At 39.9% G+C, this 17,811-nt stretch overlaps 2 protein-coding genes across 3 annotated transcripts in view; both read left to right on the forward strand.

The window, feature by feature from the left end:
- The window catches only part of LOC115220406 (tudor domain-containing protein 15), a 54,976-nt gene extending 47,524 nt beyond the window's left edge, over positions 1 to 7,452 (forward strand). Inside the window, exons 6-7 of the mRNA XM_029790527.2 lie at positions 4,434 to 4,573; positions 7,034 to 7,452. Coding sequence (XP_029646387.1) covers positions 4,434 to 4,573; positions 7,034 to 7,414 — 521 coding nt within the window. The 3' untranslated portion in view covers positions 7,415 to 7,452. The remainder of the gene's footprint in view (positions 1 to 4,433; positions 4,574 to 7,033) is intronic.
- The window catches only part of LOC115220405 (tudor domain-containing protein 15), a 76,999-nt gene continuing 66,601 nt past the window's right edge, over positions 7,414 to 17,811 (forward strand). For both annotated transcript variants that reach the window (XR_005002454.1, XM_029790526.2), the window contains exons 1-3: positions 7,414 to 8,339; positions 13,696 to 13,841; positions 15,394 to 15,498. Coding sequence is in view for 1 of the 2 variants with exons in the window: in XM_029790526.2 (XP_029646386.1) it covers positions 7,447 to 8,339; positions 13,696 to 13,841; positions 15,394 to 15,498 (1,144 nt within the window). In the remaining variant the exon portion in view is untranslated. The remainder of the gene's footprint in view (positions 8,340 to 13,695; positions 13,842 to 15,393; positions 15,499 to 17,811) is intronic.

A 17,811-nucleotide genomic window follows, 5' to 3' on the forward strand; every position in this document is an offset into this window, starting at 1 on the left:
CGATGCACCGTTTCGTCTACTGTTTAATGGTAAACTAACCTGGTTAAATTAAATCAAGCCAATCTACCATAGGCCCTTAGATTCATCAGTAAGGAATAGCCAAATCGGAACAGATATTTTTCACGAGGCATTCACGTCCATGCCTCGCCAATATCTGACCTAAAATTTTCAAATCGTCGCACTCGCGCCAAATTTATCGGCAGCAAATAAATATAAGCCGCCGATTCCATTACGGAACTAACCAGAAAATTCATAATTAATCAATATAGGGAGGCAAAAAAATTTTGTAGAATTCTTTTGCCCCCAGCGGCCTAGTGGGAAAAAATTAAATAGTCATAAACCATTTTTAAGTTCAATATCACAATCAAGGAACGGCCATAATAGGCCATTCACCCACTAGAAATAACAGCCAAAAAGCTTCAACCGCAAAATAACATTAATTCTGTAAACCAGGAGAAAATTAAAAAAACATTTACCCTGAAATTCCTTATACGATGCACCGTTTCGTCTACTGTTTAATGGTAAACTAACCTGGTTAAATTAAATCAAGCCAATCTACCATAGGCCCTTAGATTCATCAGTAAGGAATAGCCAAATCGGAACAGATATTTTTCATGAGGCATTCACGTCCATGCCTCGCCAATATCTGACCTAAAATTTTCAAATCGTCGCACTCGCGCCAAATTTATCGGCAGCAAATAAATATAAGCCGCCGATTCCATTACGGAACTAACCAGAAAATTCATAATTAATCAATATAGGGAGGCAAAAAAATTTTGTAGAATTCTTTTGCCCCCAGCGGCCTAGTGGGAAAAAATTAAATAGTCATAAACCATTTTTAAGTTCAATATCACAATCAAGGAACGGCCATAATAGGCCATTCACCCACTAGAAATAACAGCCAAAAAGCTTCAACCGCAAAATAACATTAATTCTGTAAACCAGGAGAAAATTAAAAAAACATTTACCCTGAAATTCCTTATACGATGCACCGTTTCGTCTACTGTTTAATGGTAACTAACCTGGTTAAATTAAATCAAGCCAACCTACCATAGGCCCTTAGATTCATCAGTAAGGAATAGCCAAATCGGAACAGATATTTTTCACGAGGCATTCACGTCCATGCCTCGCCAATATCTGACCTAAAATTTTCAAATCGTCGCACTCGCGCCAAATTTATCGGCAGCAAATAAATATAAGCCGCCGATTCCATTACGGAACTAACCAGAAAATTCATAATTAATCAATATAGGGAGGCAAAAAAATTTTGTAGAATTCTTTTGCCCCCAGCGGCCTAGTGGGAAAAAATTAAATAGTCATAAACCATTTTTAAGTTAAATATCACAATCAAGGAACGGCCATAATAGGCCATTCACCCACTAGAAATAACAGCCAAAAAGCTTCAACCGCAAAATAACATTAATTCTGTAAACCAGGAGAAAATTAAAAAAACATTTACCCTGAAATTCCTTATACGATGCACCGTTTCGTCTACTGTTTAATGGTAAACTAACCTGGTTAAATTAAATCAAGCCAATCTACCATAGGCCCTTAGATTCATCAGTAAGGAATAGCCAAATCGGAACAGATATTTTTCACGAGGCATTCACGTCCATGCCTCGCCAATATCTGACCTAAAATTTTCAAATCGTCGCACTCGCGCCAAATTTATCGGCAGCAAATAAATATAAGCCGCTGATTCCATTACGGAACTAACCAGAAAATTCATAATTAATCAATATAGGGAGGCAAAAAAATTTTGTAGAATTCTTTTAAATATATATATAGATAAATATATATATATATATATACATACATACATACGACGGGCTTCTTTCAGTTTCCATCTACCAAATCCACCCACAAGGCTTTGGTCGGCCCGAGGCTATTGTAAATGACACTTGCCCAAGTTCTCACACAGTGGGACTGAACCCGGAACCATGTGGTTCGTAAGCAAACTACTTACCACACAGCCACTTCTATACCTATGCACTGTTAATCTGTATTGATACTATATTTTGATGGTATCATCAGAAAACCGCCACAGCAGTTGATAATACATAGCCCCATTGTTGTAATCAGTGTTTCTAATGTTTTATAGTAGTAACCTGTTGTATAATTGTGATAGAACATTCAAATATAACGTCACTTCATCTCTTAGCATTTAAACTGGCAATATCCAGCCCAAATATTCAACCTGTTTTATGCTCAAACTGATTAGATCTGGTCTCTTACACCTACCCTACAAGATCATTTTAAATATATATTTCTTTACTACCCATAAGGGGCTAAACACAGAGGGGACAAACAAGGACAGACAAACGGATTAAGTCAATTACATTGACCCCCCCAATGTGTAACTGGTAGTTAATTTATCGACCCCGAAAGGATGAAAAGCAAAGTTGACCTTGGCGGGATTTGAACTCAGATCGTAACGGCAGACGAAATACGGCTATGCATTTCACCCGGTGTGCTAACGTTTCTGCCAGCTCGCCGCCTTGTTATTTTAAATATAGCTCAGTAAAATCCCTGTCTTCCACACATACAAGCTTGTCCTTTCAGGTGCTGGTGTCACTTAAAAAGCACCTGTGCCATTGTTGCATAAACACACCCATAACTGTGACACATAAAAATCACTCGGCACACTCTTAAGTGGTTGGTGTTAGGAAGGACACCCAGTTGTAAAAACCATGCCACAACAGACAGCTGGGGTCCAGACATCCCCACTGCTAGCCAGCTCCTTGCCAAATCATCCAACCTATGCTAGCATGGAGACTGGTTATTAAACAAGGATGATGATGATGATGTTAAAATCTCAAAGCTACGAGATGATTCATAATTAATTCAAGCCTATGTGAATGAATAAATGTTACATTTGACAAAAAATGTGAATTTCATTAACTACCAAAATTTTACTTGTCTGTAAATATAGTTGGGCATTGTGATTTAAATATATTTAATTTTAATACTCTTTTACTTGTTTCAGTCATTTGACTGTGGCCATGCTGGAGCACCGCCTTTAGTCGAGCAAATTGACCGTAGGACTTATTCTTTGTAAGCCTAGTACTTGTTCTATCGGTCTCTTTTTCCGAACTACTAAGTTATAGGGATGTAAACACACCAGCATTGGTTGTCAAGCGATGTTGGGGTGATAAACACAGACACACACACACACACACACACATATATATATATATACGATTGGCATCTTTAAGCTTGTGTCTGTCAAATCCACTCACAAGGCTTTGGTGGGCCCGAGGCTGTAGTAGAAGATACTTGCCAAGGTGCCATGCTGTGGGACTGAACCCGGAACCATGTGGTTGGTAAGCAAGCTACTTATCACACAGCCACTCCTACGCCTATATGAATAAAAAAAAATCAATAATATATTCATTTGTTTCCTTTAAAATAAACTGTGCAGAAATCAATTTAATGAAGTTCACAAATTTACATAAGTTCATGTGCTATGAGAAGGAATTTGAATATTTAGGTGTGAACCATTTGTTGAGTAAAAGAAAATCGGATGATTTGGACAGTATAAGTTTGAAGACTGTATCAAAAAGAGAGAGATAACCAAACAATTATACTATTTTGTCGGTCACACAAAGACCAAATTTTTTGCCTAATTCAGGGATCTTATTCTTGATCTCTGTGACCATTTTCTCAATGACTGCATCACTGCCACACTATCACCAATGAAAAATAACTTGCTTTCACTAAGTTCACTCTATATTGGGATGCCCTTCAACAAGTGTTATTTAACTCTTTAGCGTTTAAACCAATCATATCCAGCCCAAATATCCTACTTATTTTCTTTTCAAACCAACCAGTTTTCGCCTCCCACACTTATGTTACAATGTCATTCTAAAAATAAACAATTGCATCATCAAGTTTTTGAAGCTATGAGTTAATGCATATCTAATTCAACCCATTATGAATAAGTAGGATTTACATTTGACTGAATAATTTGAATGTTAAATCACCTTTGACATCTCTCTTTTTACCATTATCTATTTCTTTACTACCCACAAGGGGCTAAACATAGAGGGGACAAACAAGGACAGACAAATGGATTAAGTCGATTACATCGACCCCCAGTGCGTAACTGGTACTTAATTTATTGACCCCGAAAGGATGAAAGGCAAAGTTGACCTCGGCGGAATTTGAACTCAGATCGTAACGGCAGACAAACTACCGCTAGGCATTTCGCCCGTAGTGCTAACGTTTCTGCCAGCTCATACTAAAGTTTCTGCCCAATCTTTCTGTTGTTTTCATGGCTATACTGTGTTTGAAATATTACTTTCTTGTCACTAATACATTTATTAATCTTTGAATAAAAGCGAGAGTAACAACACCTGCATCTTCTACCTTGTTGATGTTGGTAAATGTCTTCAAAATTTAAATCATTTCCTGATCTCAATTCACTTTTCCAGATCCCTGTAAGCTGACCAAAGTAAATGTTCTCTACGTCGACTATGGCAACACTGAAGTTGTTTCAAGTGAATGTCTGCAAGAATTGCCCTACTCTCTAAGTCAACTGCCATGTCAAGCAATCTGTTGTTCCTTAGCAAATGTATGTTTCTAAATTAATTACCATTTTATATTATCTAACAATAACGATTTTATTGGGTTGTCCGGAACGTTCGTGCTGATTTTTAAAGGAAAGAAAAAAAGGTCAATAACTATTTCTCATTGCATTTTTAATCATTCAAATATGAACCATTTTGTTGCACAATGCATCTCCATCTTTTCTTTAACTTGAAAATACCCTCTTCCCAGAATTGAGGTGGTTTTATGGCAAAGAATTTATCAAGGTATCTTTTTATGTCATCCAAGGAATTGAAATTTTTTACCATTAAGACTATTTGGCAGAGACCTGAATAAGTGGAAATCCGAAGGAGCAATATCTAGTGAATATGGAGGGTGGGGTAACACATCCCAGCCAACATCAGTTGCCGAAAATGAACTTTCTTATCTTCCATTTTAAAGGGTTACAAAATTAACACAGGTAATAGGAACAAACCTTCTTCCACGAAAAGATAGCTTAAACTGTGCTCTAAATGGAGGTATAGTCAAATCCTATTTTATGGTCTCCGCCAAGTTCTAAAATAAGTCGAAAGGTAAGCTACTATAAATCGGCACAAACTTTCCGGACAACCCAATACTTATGTTGTTCTTGTATTTGTACCAATCAGGCATCACTATTGTCATTGTTATCATCATTACCATCATCATCATCATTTCAATGTTTTCTTTTTCATGCTTGCATGGGTCAGATGGAATTTGTTGAAGTGGATTTTTTTACAGCTAAATGCTCTTCCTGATGCCAACCCTCGCCTATTTCCAATGAAGGTGGTTTATCCCCATGACCAGACTTTGCTTTCACAGAAGACTGGAAACAAAAGGACACTGCTTGCATGACAGTGACTTTTGTTTACAACTATCACATGAAGTCAAAGCAAGGAGGCATTAACAGATAGACACACACACACACATGTATATTGTCTTCATCATCATCATCATCGTTTAACATCTGCCTTCCATGCTGGCATGGGTTGGAGGGTTTGACAGGAGCCAGCCAGGTAGCAGACTACACCAGGCTACTGCATCTGTTTTGGTATTGTTTTTATAACTGGATGCCCTTCCTAACTCCGACCACCAGGGGGTGTTGATCTCTAATTGTAGAGGGAACATGTAGAAAGTGTAGATCCAAGAAGATGTGGGATGAAGTGGTGAGAAAGGATCTACAGATGTTAGGACTCATAGAAGGGAAGACAGAAGACCAGGACTCTTGGCGGTTTGCTGTGCTAGCAAAAGCATGTCAAGCTATGTAAATACATGGTTACTCTTGCATACAAACTCATCCGTTGCAACCATCTTCAGCTGAGCATCTCTAATCTTGCAGGCTTGTAAGTGCTGGTGTCACATAAAAAGCGCTCACTCCAGTGCTGCATAAAATTACCAAGTACATGCTGTAAAGTGGGTAGTATTAGGAAGGGCACCCAGCCATAGAAACCATGCCGAAACAGACATAGAGCCTGAACAGTCCTGTCAAACTGTCAAAGCCATGCCAGCATTGGAAAGAAATATTAAATGATGATGATGATATATGTGTGTGTGTGTATTTATATATATATATATATATACTGTTGTGTCTGGGGAGAGTAATTTTCTTTTTGTGCCTTATAATTTAACACACCCACTGGTAAAATTTCCACTTATTCCTTATTTTTATTTTCCTAACATTTTCGTTGTGTTTTGCTACTTTTAGTAGCTGGCTATAATGTAATTATGCCAGTCATTGGAGATTACACCTTCCTTTCCATTACTATATTTCTTTTGTAGACCATCCTTGTTAATTAAAAGCACTGTAAAAGAGAAAAGATAAAACAAAATCTTCCAGAAAGTGGGGATTGTTTAGGATGACAATGAAAATACCTTACAGTTATATACATACAGAAAATGCTTAAATGTTTGAGCTACAGCTGAGACTAAGCAAGAAAACTAGAAGAACCATCAGAGCCCCTAACTTCTTCATATATTTGCATTCAGTGTCTTTACTCTAAGAGTTTGGCTCGCATAGCTCAACAGTAGTTCATTTACCTTCTCAAATGGTTAAGAAACTTAGCTATAGAAATGGCAGCATAATATTAGCAGAAGCTACTGAATGACAAGTAAATTTTTTTCCTCAGAGCTGTTAACAGTAGGTTGATATGAATTCTGTATATTAGTGAGATTATTTTGTATGCTTACATAATACATATAGGTACACACATACACATAATTTGTGTTGCTGTGCCAAGTAACAACTAAACAATTATCTTGTGGAGATTAAAGAGCAAATTAAAAAACAAAAGTAAAAATAAATTCCACTAATTTGAGAGAGAGAGAGAGAGAGAGAGAGTTACTTGGTAAGTGATATATGTTTTGGGTCCTATCATTGGACCCTTTGATTTGTTTCTGTCTCAAACTGATGCTTATAACGACATATTATTAAATATATTTTACATACATTTTTTGTTTTTAATTGCAGATTGCTCCTGTTGATATTAAGAATGATTGGTCAATAAACATCTCTGACATTTTTCAGAAATTAGTGTCTTATTCAGTTCTGTTGTGTATTCCCAAAATTTCCTGTACAGATGGTTTGCCACATTTAGTCCATTTGTACCCAATTGACTTCCCCAGTGCTTCCGCTTTGCAGCTCTACAGCATCAGTTTACAGCTGATCTCTAAAAATTGTGCTGTATACATCCCTATTTCTGAGCAAATTAATTTAATATGTAACATTCTGAAAACTTGGGTTCTATTCAATCAACAGCCATTGTTAGATTCCACTGAGGAGGACAGCATTTCTGTGACTTCTTACAGAAAGATGATACCACAAAAAAACAATATTATGATGGAAATATAAACCAACAAATTAGATCTGCATTTACTAAACGAATGGAGTGTTCTACAATTTATGAAGAGCCTTCTGAGGAATTTGAAGAAGAGAACTGTTTAAGTGTTAATGTTGCCGGTCAGTGTGAACATTCCACTTCTCAAACAAGTCCTGAAAAATTGAATTATCAAATAAGTTCCGAAATGTCTAATTGTCAAACAAAATCGAAAATATGCAATTCTCAGACAAGTCCTGAAAAATCTCTGTCTGACTCATCAACACTTCCATGCACTAATGTAACAACTGATAACAAAGAAGGTACATTGGAAAGTTGTTCTAGTGAACCTTTACCAAAACAATTCCAAACCACTGACACATCTATCAAAAAATGCAACACAATCAGCTCAGATACTGAGAAAATACACGAAGTTGTATTTTCATATGTTTCAACTCCTTCTGATTTCTATGTTTATATAATAAACTCTGCAACTATTGAGAGGCTTGCAGATCTTGTCCAAAGTCTTAATGAAAAGTTCTTGAGCCTAAAACCAACTGAACTCTTAGAACTCTCTGAAACCTTGAAAATTGAGATCAATTCTTTATGCTGTTGTTATGACAAAACTGACCAATCTTACCATCGAGGCATTATTATTGACTTCAAATCTGCTCAGAAACCAAATAAAATGTCTGTTAAGGTTTTCTACATGGATTATGGATATATTGCCTGGATTTCAAGAAAGCACATTTACCCCTTGAATATAGCTTATAAAAAGTTTCCTGCATTAGCTGTGCATTGTACATTGGCTAGAATATGTCCTGTTGGTCAAAAGCCACATCCTAGCGATACATATATCTGGCCAGAAAAGGCCAAGAAAGCATTTAAGAAAAATATCAACTTCAAAGATTCTTATGTCATGAAGATTGTATCTGGAAATCTGCCATCAACATCATTTAGGTAAAAGAATTAACCACTTTCACTCATTTGTCATTACCACCATCACTATCATCACTTTTATATCTGTTTTTTTTTCTTTCAGGCTTGCATAGCTTTGTCTTTACAGTCTTTCAACACTTGTATCCCTTCCTCATCTTCTTTGTGAGGGTCAACAATCTTAGATCTACCCTTACCATTTCTACATTTGCTTCTTGCAGTCCTTCTCTTTCTCATTTTCTTTCCAGTTGGATCATCTACCACTTCTTCAACCAACTATCATTATAAGTACGTGGCCGATGCCAGCGCCACCTTGACTGGCCTCTGTGCCAGTGGCATGTAAAAAGCACCCACTACACTCATGGAGTGGTTGGCATTAGGAAGGACATCCAGCTGTAGAAACACTGCCAGATCAGACTGGAGCCTGGTGCAGCCTTCTGGCTTCCCAGACCCCGGTCGAACCGTCCAACCCATGCTAGCATGGAAAGCGGACGTTAAACGATGATGATGATGATGATTGCATCACCATATCAGCACAGTTTATCTGCTTCCTACTTTACTCATTTTTCTTTCAGCTCACCTGCACCTCGTTAGTTTACATAATCTAACATTATACAGCCAGTAGAGTATGCTCACTTCATTGTTTTACATTCTCAGTTCATTCTCTGGCACAGACATGGGTGTGTGGTAAGAAACTTGCTTCCCAACCACATAGTTCCAGGTTCAGTCCCACTGCATGGCACCTTGGACAAATTTCTTAGCATTGGGTTGACCAAAGCCTTGTCAGTGGTTTTGGTAGATGGAAACTGAAATAAGCCTATGGTGTGTATATATATATATATATACATGCATATATATGCGTGCCATGTACAGGGACGCTGTTAGTAAGGTGAGGGTTGGCAACGAGTACAGTGAAGAATTCCGGGTAGAGGTTGGGGTCCACCAAGGCTCAGTCCTCAGTCCCCTCCTATTTATCATAGTCCTCCAGGCAATAACGGAGGAATTCAAGACAGGATGCCCCTGGGAGCTCCTCTATGCTGATGACCTTGCTCTAATTGCTGAATCGCTATCAGAACTCGAGGAGAAGTTTCAGGTGTGGAAGCAAGGATTAGAATCGAAGGGCCTTAGAGTCAATCTAGCTAAAACCAAAGTCCTAATAAGTAGGAAGGTAGACAAATCACAAACGCCTTCAGGTAGATGGCCCTGCTCGATCTGTAGAAAAGGCGTAGGTAGGAACTCTATAAGATGCACCAAGTGTAAGCTATGGACACATAAAAGGTGCAGCAATGTCAAAGGAAGGCTAACTAGGAATATAGCTTTTGTATGTGGCAGATGCTCGGGAGCACTAAACACTGAAAATGCGCAGAGACCATCTTCCGCCACATTCCAGGGAGAAAAACTAGAAATAGTTGATAGTTTACGTTACCTAGGTGATCAAGTCAGTAGCGGGGATGGGTCTGCCGAAAGCGTAACTGCTAGAGTAAGAATAGCCTGGGCAAAGTTCAGAGAGCTCTTACCTCTGCTGGTGACAAAAGGCCTCTTGCTCAGAGTAAAAGGCAGACTGTATGACGCATGTGTACGAACAGCCATGCTACATGGCAATGAAACATGGGCCGTGACTGCTGAGGATATGCGTAAGCTCGCAAGAAATAAAGCCAGTATGCTCCGATGGATGTGTAATGCCAGTGTTCATACCCGACAGAGTGTAAGTGCCTTGAGAGAAAAGTTGGACCTAAGAAGCATCAGATGTGGTGTGCAAGAGAGACGTCTACGCTGGTATGGACACGTGGTAAGAATGGATGAAGATAGTTGTTTGAAAAAGTGCCACACCCTAGCAGTTGAGGGAACCTGTGGAAGAGGTAGACCCAGGAAAACCTGGGACGAGGTGGTGAAACACGACCTTCGCTCTTTAGGTCTCACCGAGGAAATGACCAGAGACTGAGACCATTGGAAGTATGCTGTGCGTGAGAAGACCCGGCAGGACAAGTGAGGCCACAACCCGTGGCCCCTACCTGGGACATAGTCAGTCCACCTGTGCATACCTTCCTTCTTGGGACACATAACTCTACTTGTGAAGACCTGTTGAGGCAAGTAAAAATCAAAGAATCAAATCAAAATCAAAATCGATCAATATCAATGGAATTTGTAGTTTTTGGTACCAGTGCCGGTGGCACATAAGAGAACCATCCGAATGTGGCCGTAGCCAGCACTGCATCGACTGGCCTCCATGCTGGTGGCACGTAATAAACACCATTCGATCGTGGCCGTGCCAGCCTCGCCTGGCCTCTGTGCCTGTGGCACATAAAAAACACCATCCGAGCATGGCCGTTCGCCAGCCTCGTCTGGCACCTGTGTCGGTGGCACGTAAAAAGCACCCACTACACTCACGGAGTGGTTGGCGTTAGGAAGGGCATCCAGCTGTCGAAACACTGCCAGATCTGACTGGCCTGGTGCAGCCTTCGGGCTTCCCAGACTCCAGTTGAACCGTCCAACCCATGCCAGCATGGAAAGCGGACGTTAAACGATGATGATGATGATGATGATGATGATGATGATATATATATATATTAATCTTGATATATATATATATATTAATCTTGCTATATATGTGTGTGTGTGTGTGTGCATGTTGATGTGTTTACATCCCCATAACTTAGCAGTTTGGCGTAAGAGAGCAATAGAATAAGTACTAGGCTTAAAAAAAAAAGTCCTGTGGTCAACTTGTTCAACTAAAACCCTTCAAGGCAGTGCTTCAACATAGGCGTAGTCAAACGACTGAAACAAGTAAAAGATAAAAGATAACTGCTCATGTTTCTCTACTTTGGTAGCGTACACTTTGTACATATGCATCTTAGAATCTACTCTTCATTTCAAGAGTTATCTTTTGCTATCAATGTAGGCAATGACTTCTTGTCCCCATTCTCATTATCGTGTTTTCACAATACTTAATTCACATAAGTAATAAATTATTAAGTGTTACTCAAGAAGACCTGTCCCCCACAACAGAAGTGTTAAGGCCACAACTTCTGGTGAACAAGATTGGCCTGCAAGAGTACTGTGTCAGTGTCACATAAAAGCGATTGTGCTGGTGGCACATTAAGAGCAGTGGAGGCACATGGCTTAGTGGTTAGAGCAGCGGACTCGCGGTCAAGGGACCGTGGGTTCGAATTTCAGACTGGACGATATGTGTGTTTATGAGCGAAACACCTAAGCTCTACGCGGCCCTGGCAGAAGGTAATGGCAAAACTTCTGCTGACTCTTTCGCTACAACTTTCTCTCACTCTTTTCTCCTGCATCTTGCAGCTCACCTGCGATGGACTGGTGTCCCGTCCAGGTGGGGAACCTATACGTCAAGAAACCAGGAAACTGGCCCTTATGAGCCAGGCATGGCTTGAGAAGGAACAAACAACAAACAACATTAAGAGCACCCAGTACACACTGTAAAGTGTTTGGCATTAGGAAGGACATCCATAGAAACCAAACCAAATTTAAACCGGGTCCTAGTGCAGCTCCTCAGCTTACCAAACTATGTTGGCAGGGAAAATGTATGTCAAAGGATGATGATGATGATGATGCTGATGATTCTATGTAGCTTAATGAGTATTAGCAATAATTGATTTCATTTAGTGCTCTTGCTGCTAATTACTCCCGTGCATTAATTGCTTAAAGAGTCTAATTCTTCGTTAGTTATTTTGTGATTCCACCACAATTCCTACGCATCGTACTCAGTTTGCATTTCAAGGATATGTATAAGTATTCTTTTATTCTTTTACTTGTCTCAGTCGTTTGACTATGGCCATGCTGGAGCACTGCCTTTAGTCGAACCAACTGACTCCAGTTTGTAAGCCTGGTACTTATTTTATTGGTTGATTTTGCTGAACCGCTAAGTTATAGGGACGTAAACACACCAACATTGGTTGTCAAGTAATGGTGGGGGATGACAAACACAGGCACACACACACACTCACACCTATATATATATATATATATATATATATATATAGGGAGAGTTTGTGAAAAAAACAAAAGACAAAGATAGGTGGTGTACAAAACAAACAGATGTATTAGTATAACGCTCAGGAATAGAAAAAGTCTTTTACGTTTCAAGCCTACGCTCTTCTACAGAAAGGGACACAGAAAAAACAAGGAGAGAAAAAAAATGTGTGTATATATATATGATGGGCTTCTTTCAGTTTCTGTCTACAAAATCCACTCACAATGCTTTGGTTGGCCCAAGGCTACAATAGAAGATGTTTGCCGAAGGTGTCACACGGTGGGACTGTTGCCAGACATTGGGTCTTCCAGCAGTCACCTTCTTGGCCCAGAGAAGCACTACCTCCTCCAGGCAATTGATGTAGGCCTCCATGGGAAGATGAGGCTATGTGGGGAGATGAATGGAGGTATAACGTTGCCACCACTAGTGATCACTCCAAATACCATGATGTTGACTGGATGTTTGATTTTTATCGCTCTCGGTACATGTTTTGGGGACACAGCAAGCCAATGGTTGTTCTGTGTGTTCACCATCTGATCCTGGCTGAAATTTTTCTCATCTGAGAACTATGTTCGGTTAATATACTTTTCATGTGTATGTGTGTGGCCTTCATAGTGTGGGTGTGTGGCCTTTCCTCTTGCTCTTGATGGCTTAGGATAAAAATTGGCCCTTTCTCATCTTGTATGAGGAATATTGAATGTCTTCATGTAGTACCTTGCTTGATAAGAAACTCAGATACTCCCACATACATGGTGATGGACCTGATTGTCAATCATGCTCTGGATCTCACTAACAAATCCAGGTTCTAATCTGATTTGGTAAGGTTTCTACAGCTGGATGCCCTTCCTAATGCCAACCACTCTGAGAGTGTAGTGGGTGTCTTTTATGTGCCACCGGCATGAGTGCCACTGACACTGGCATCGGCCACAATTATGGTCTCACTTGGTTTGATAGGTCAACACAAATATGGTATATGTATATATATGTATATATATACGTGTGTATGTTTTATTTGTTTCAGTCATTTGACTGTGGCAATACTGGTGCACTGCCTTTAGTCGATCAAATTGATCCTAGGGCTTATCCCTTGTAAGCCTAGTACTTATTCTATCAGCTCTTTTGCTGAACTGCTAAGTTATGGGGACGTAAACACTCCAAATTCAGTTATCAAGCGATGCTGGGGGCACAAACACAGGCACACAAACATATACATATATACAACGGGATTCTTTCAGTTTCTGTCTCCCAAATCATGCCTTGAACACATGACTGAAATATTTACCACTGAAGAGAAAATCAAATTTACTTAAATCAAATTACTTTACCTGTAAACTTGTTGTTTAAAAGCTATTAAAATAGTCCTGTTTATTTCTTTTTGTGCTGTAGTTTTCAACAATATCTGAGTCCACCATTACAAGTTTTGATTGCAACGTTGAGTGATAAGAAAACAGAAAGTGCCCAGAATGCAGAAATCTGTATCAACTATGAAATGGTTCGATTGAACCATGCAACACTTACAGAGAAGTCTGCAGGTAGGGTGTCAAATGCTACGTTTTGCTACTTACAGATTGTCTCATGTATGTACTGCTGTTCATATGCAAACCCTCTCACTCACTCATACATACTCACATACGCACACACACACACGCATGCATGCACACACACACACGCATGCATGAACACACACACATCATCATCTATGGAGGTCCTGTTGCTGGATGCCTGTATCCCTGGAGATTACATCAGGGTAGGAGAGTGTGCACCCTCTGGTATCGTGAGCAGATGGCTTCCAGAGGAGAAGAGTAGAAATTACCTTGTTTTCAGCTCTACAACAATGTCCAGCAAACTGGACTCTTCTACCTTTCACAAGAGATGATACAGGTGGTAATTTCTTCCCATATATTTGTACTTTGGTTGGATGACGCTTCCATGAGAGATTTTGAGCTCTCATGAGGAGGTGAGTGTAAGTGTGTTGTAGGAACATTCACACATACCACATACGCAAATAAATGTCTCACTGATCATACAAGCATCTTTTACTGCATATCTTTTACCATATCTTCTACCTGTTTCAGTCATTGGACTGTTGCCATGCCGGGGCACTGCCTTGAAGGGTCACAGCTTTGGAGGGTCACTGCCTTGAAGGGTCACTGCTTTGAAGCATCTACTACTGTAGCTTCTGGTGGACAATACCATCATATGGCATAGGCAGTGCCATTATAAGGCATAGGCACACTGTGCAGTTAATCAGGGGCCTCCTAGGTCTAGGGGCTCAATTCTGATCTATGTGTACTGTGGATTGCTGTCTAAAACTAAATACTATTGAGGTTGCTGTACTGATTTACTCAGGGGCTTATGATGCTGCTAAGATGGCTCTGCTTGCAGGTGAAATCGGTAGAAGGGAACTGTATGAAAGCCTATGTGTGTGTATCATCATCAACATCATCATCATCATCATCATCATCATTTAACATCTGTTTTCCATGCTGGCATGGGTCGAAATTTTGACAGGAGCTGGCAACCCAGAGGACTGCACCATGCTCCAGTTGTCTGCTTAGGCATGGTTCTTACAGCTGGATGCCCTTCCAAATGTCAGCCATTTTTACAGTGTGGACTGGATGCTTTTTATGCGGCACCATTTATCACCATCATCATCATTGTCATTTTGCTGTCTACTTTTCAAACCTTGCATGGGACAGATGAAATTTTAGGCAGGTGGCACGTAAAAAGCACCCACTACACTCTCGGAGTGGTTGGCATTAGGAAGGGCATCCAGCTGTAGAAACTCTGCCAAATCAAGATTGGAGCCTGGTGCAGCCATCTGGTTCGCCTGTCCTCGATTCAAATCGTCCAACCCATGCTAGCATGGAAAGCAGACGTTAAACGATGATGTTGATGATGATGATGATGATATCTATACACACATATATTCATATACATACATACATGCAGAAACAAGCATTACAACTTATTTTCTCATTCATAAGATATGTAATAAGGCCTACCTGTTATTGGATTTCTCTTCGTTAATCTAGACCTGTATTTGCTGAGTTGTCTTTCTTATACCATTTTATTTCTTTATAGAACTGGAACTGCTCAACTGGGATCCAATGTCTGTAGATTATACCTCACGGCGGAATCGGTATGAAATTAATGTTGATGATGCTCAGATTGCCACACAAGGATTCAGTAAGTTCATAGTTAATTAGTTCCTTTCCTTTATTCTCTCTCATATTTTCATTTATAATTACAGCCAAAACTCTGTCTTTACTAGATTTTTTTCAGGATTTATTTTGTGTTGGAAGCTACATTAATCCTAGTAACAGTTTCAGCAACAATATATTTTTATATCGCAGATGCTAGAATAAGAATACCCTGGACAGAGTTCAGAGAGCTCCTACCTCTGCTGGTAACAAAGGGCCCCTCTCTCAGAGTTAGAAGTAGACTGTATGATGCATGTGCATGAACAGCCATGCTACATGGCAGTGAAACATGGGTTGTGACTGCTGAGGACATGCATAAGCTTGCAAGAAATGAAGCCAGTATGCTCCGCTGGATGTGTAATGTCAGTGTGCATACATGACGGAGTGTAAGCGCCCTGAGAGAAAAGTTGGATTTAAGAAGCATCAGATGTGGTGTGCAAGAGAGACGACTGCGGTGGTATGGTCATGTGTTGCAAATGAATGAGGACAGCTGTGTGAAAAGTGGCACAAATGTTGCTGTGCAGCAGTAGCAGATGAATTCAGTTTGCATCCATTATCCTGCAACTCTAGCATGGTCTGATTTCCCATGACACACCCCTCTGAATGACATAATCAGGAGGGTCTTTATGCGGCTGGCTTCCCGTCTCAACTTGAGTCAGCAGGTCTTGGCCACAGGAATGGTAAGCACCATGGTGGAATAATTATCTTCCCATTCCAGGGAGGCAGATCTCTATTCTGGGACATGATATGCAGCGACATGTTATGCAGCTGCAACCTTGCAGCATTGACTGCAAACCCGGGGGCTTGGTTGGTCACTATCAGTTTGTGCCAGTTACGGTTGAAATGTCAGGTGTTCTAGGACACTATACTACCGATTTCTTCTGCAAAATAGGGATAACAGTGAACTGTCAGAGAAATAAGCCCCACGAGGTGGAGTGCCTGTCGCAGAGAATGTGCTGGCATTCTCCATGTCAACACCAACATGGTCAATACAACACAGCACAGCTGAGCACTCCACTTGTTCTGGGATATGTGACCCATTGCCTCCCCCTCCATCTTCTGCTGTTTTACTTCCACCCTCTCTTTTCTTTTTCTTTCCTTTTCTTATCTCTCTTTTTTACTGTTTTTTTTTGTTTATGTAATTAAATATTATAAATAAAATGCAGCACTTACGAGGGGATGCAGAAAAGTCCCTGGCTTTAAGGGTTTTGCAAAAGGCCTGATTGCAGGCCCAACATTCTGAGATCTTTTATAAGGCTTAGAAAAACTGAAGGACATTGTAATAAGTGTGTGAATCTGAGAGTGGAATATGGTGAATAAAATCATAATTAAGTGATCCTCCTGTATGGGGGAACTTTTCAGCAATCCCTCAGACATCATCAAAAGATTGGCCAACTAACAGACCATTTTATTTCTGCTTAATAATGCTCAAAATTTGGAAACAGAATGCATCATTAAGAAATCTTTGAGAAGAATTGACACACAAAACTTCTGTGATAAAGCTTTTCATAGTTAAGTGATAGCATCTGTTAATTATTCTATTAGTTTCATATCAGTTTCAAGGACACAAATAATTTTGGGATGAGAATGTTTATTCATTTTATGGTTATCGTAAATAACTTCCTGAATCCAATGTCAGTTTGTGTTTATGAGATATAGTTTAATAATTATCATCATCATCATCATCATTTAACATCTGCCTTCCATGTTGGCATGGGGTGGATGGTTTGACAGGAGCCACTTCCTTCAACACGACACCCTACTCAGTTGAGTGGGTGTCTCTCTCTTGTGAATTATTTGGTAATCTGACTGGTGCTGGTGCCACATAAAAGCACTCAGTATACTCTCTCATGTGACTGGCATCAGGAAGAGCATCCAGCTGTAAAAATCATGCCAAAGCAGATACTGGAGCTTGGCTCAGTCTACTGGCCCAACAACTCCTGTTGAACCATCCAACCCATGCCAGCATGGAAAATGGATCTTAAATGACGGTGATGATATTGAGCCTATTTTGCTGGGATCACAGTTTCACTTGTAGAGATATATGAAGGCGGTGAGCTGGCAGAAACCTTAGCATGCCAGGCGAAATGCTTAGTGGTATTTCGTTTGCCGTTACGTTCTGAGTTCAAATTCCGCCGAGGTCAACTTTGCCTTTCATCCTTTCGGGGTCGATAAATTAAGTACCAGTTGCATACTGGGGTCGATGTAATCGATTTAATCCCTTTTTCTGTCCTTGTTTGTCCCCTCTACATTTAGCCCCTTGTTGGCAATAAAGAAATAAGAGGTATATGAACCACAG

The sequence above is a fragment of the Octopus sinensis genome, linkage group LG16 (genome assembly GCF_006345805.1).
Source record: "Octopus sinensis linkage group LG16, ASM634580v1, whole genome shotgun sequence".
In the NCBI taxonomy this organism is placed as follows: domain Eukaryota; kingdom Metazoa; phylum Mollusca; class Cephalopoda; order Octopoda; family Octopodidae; genus Octopus; species Octopus sinensis.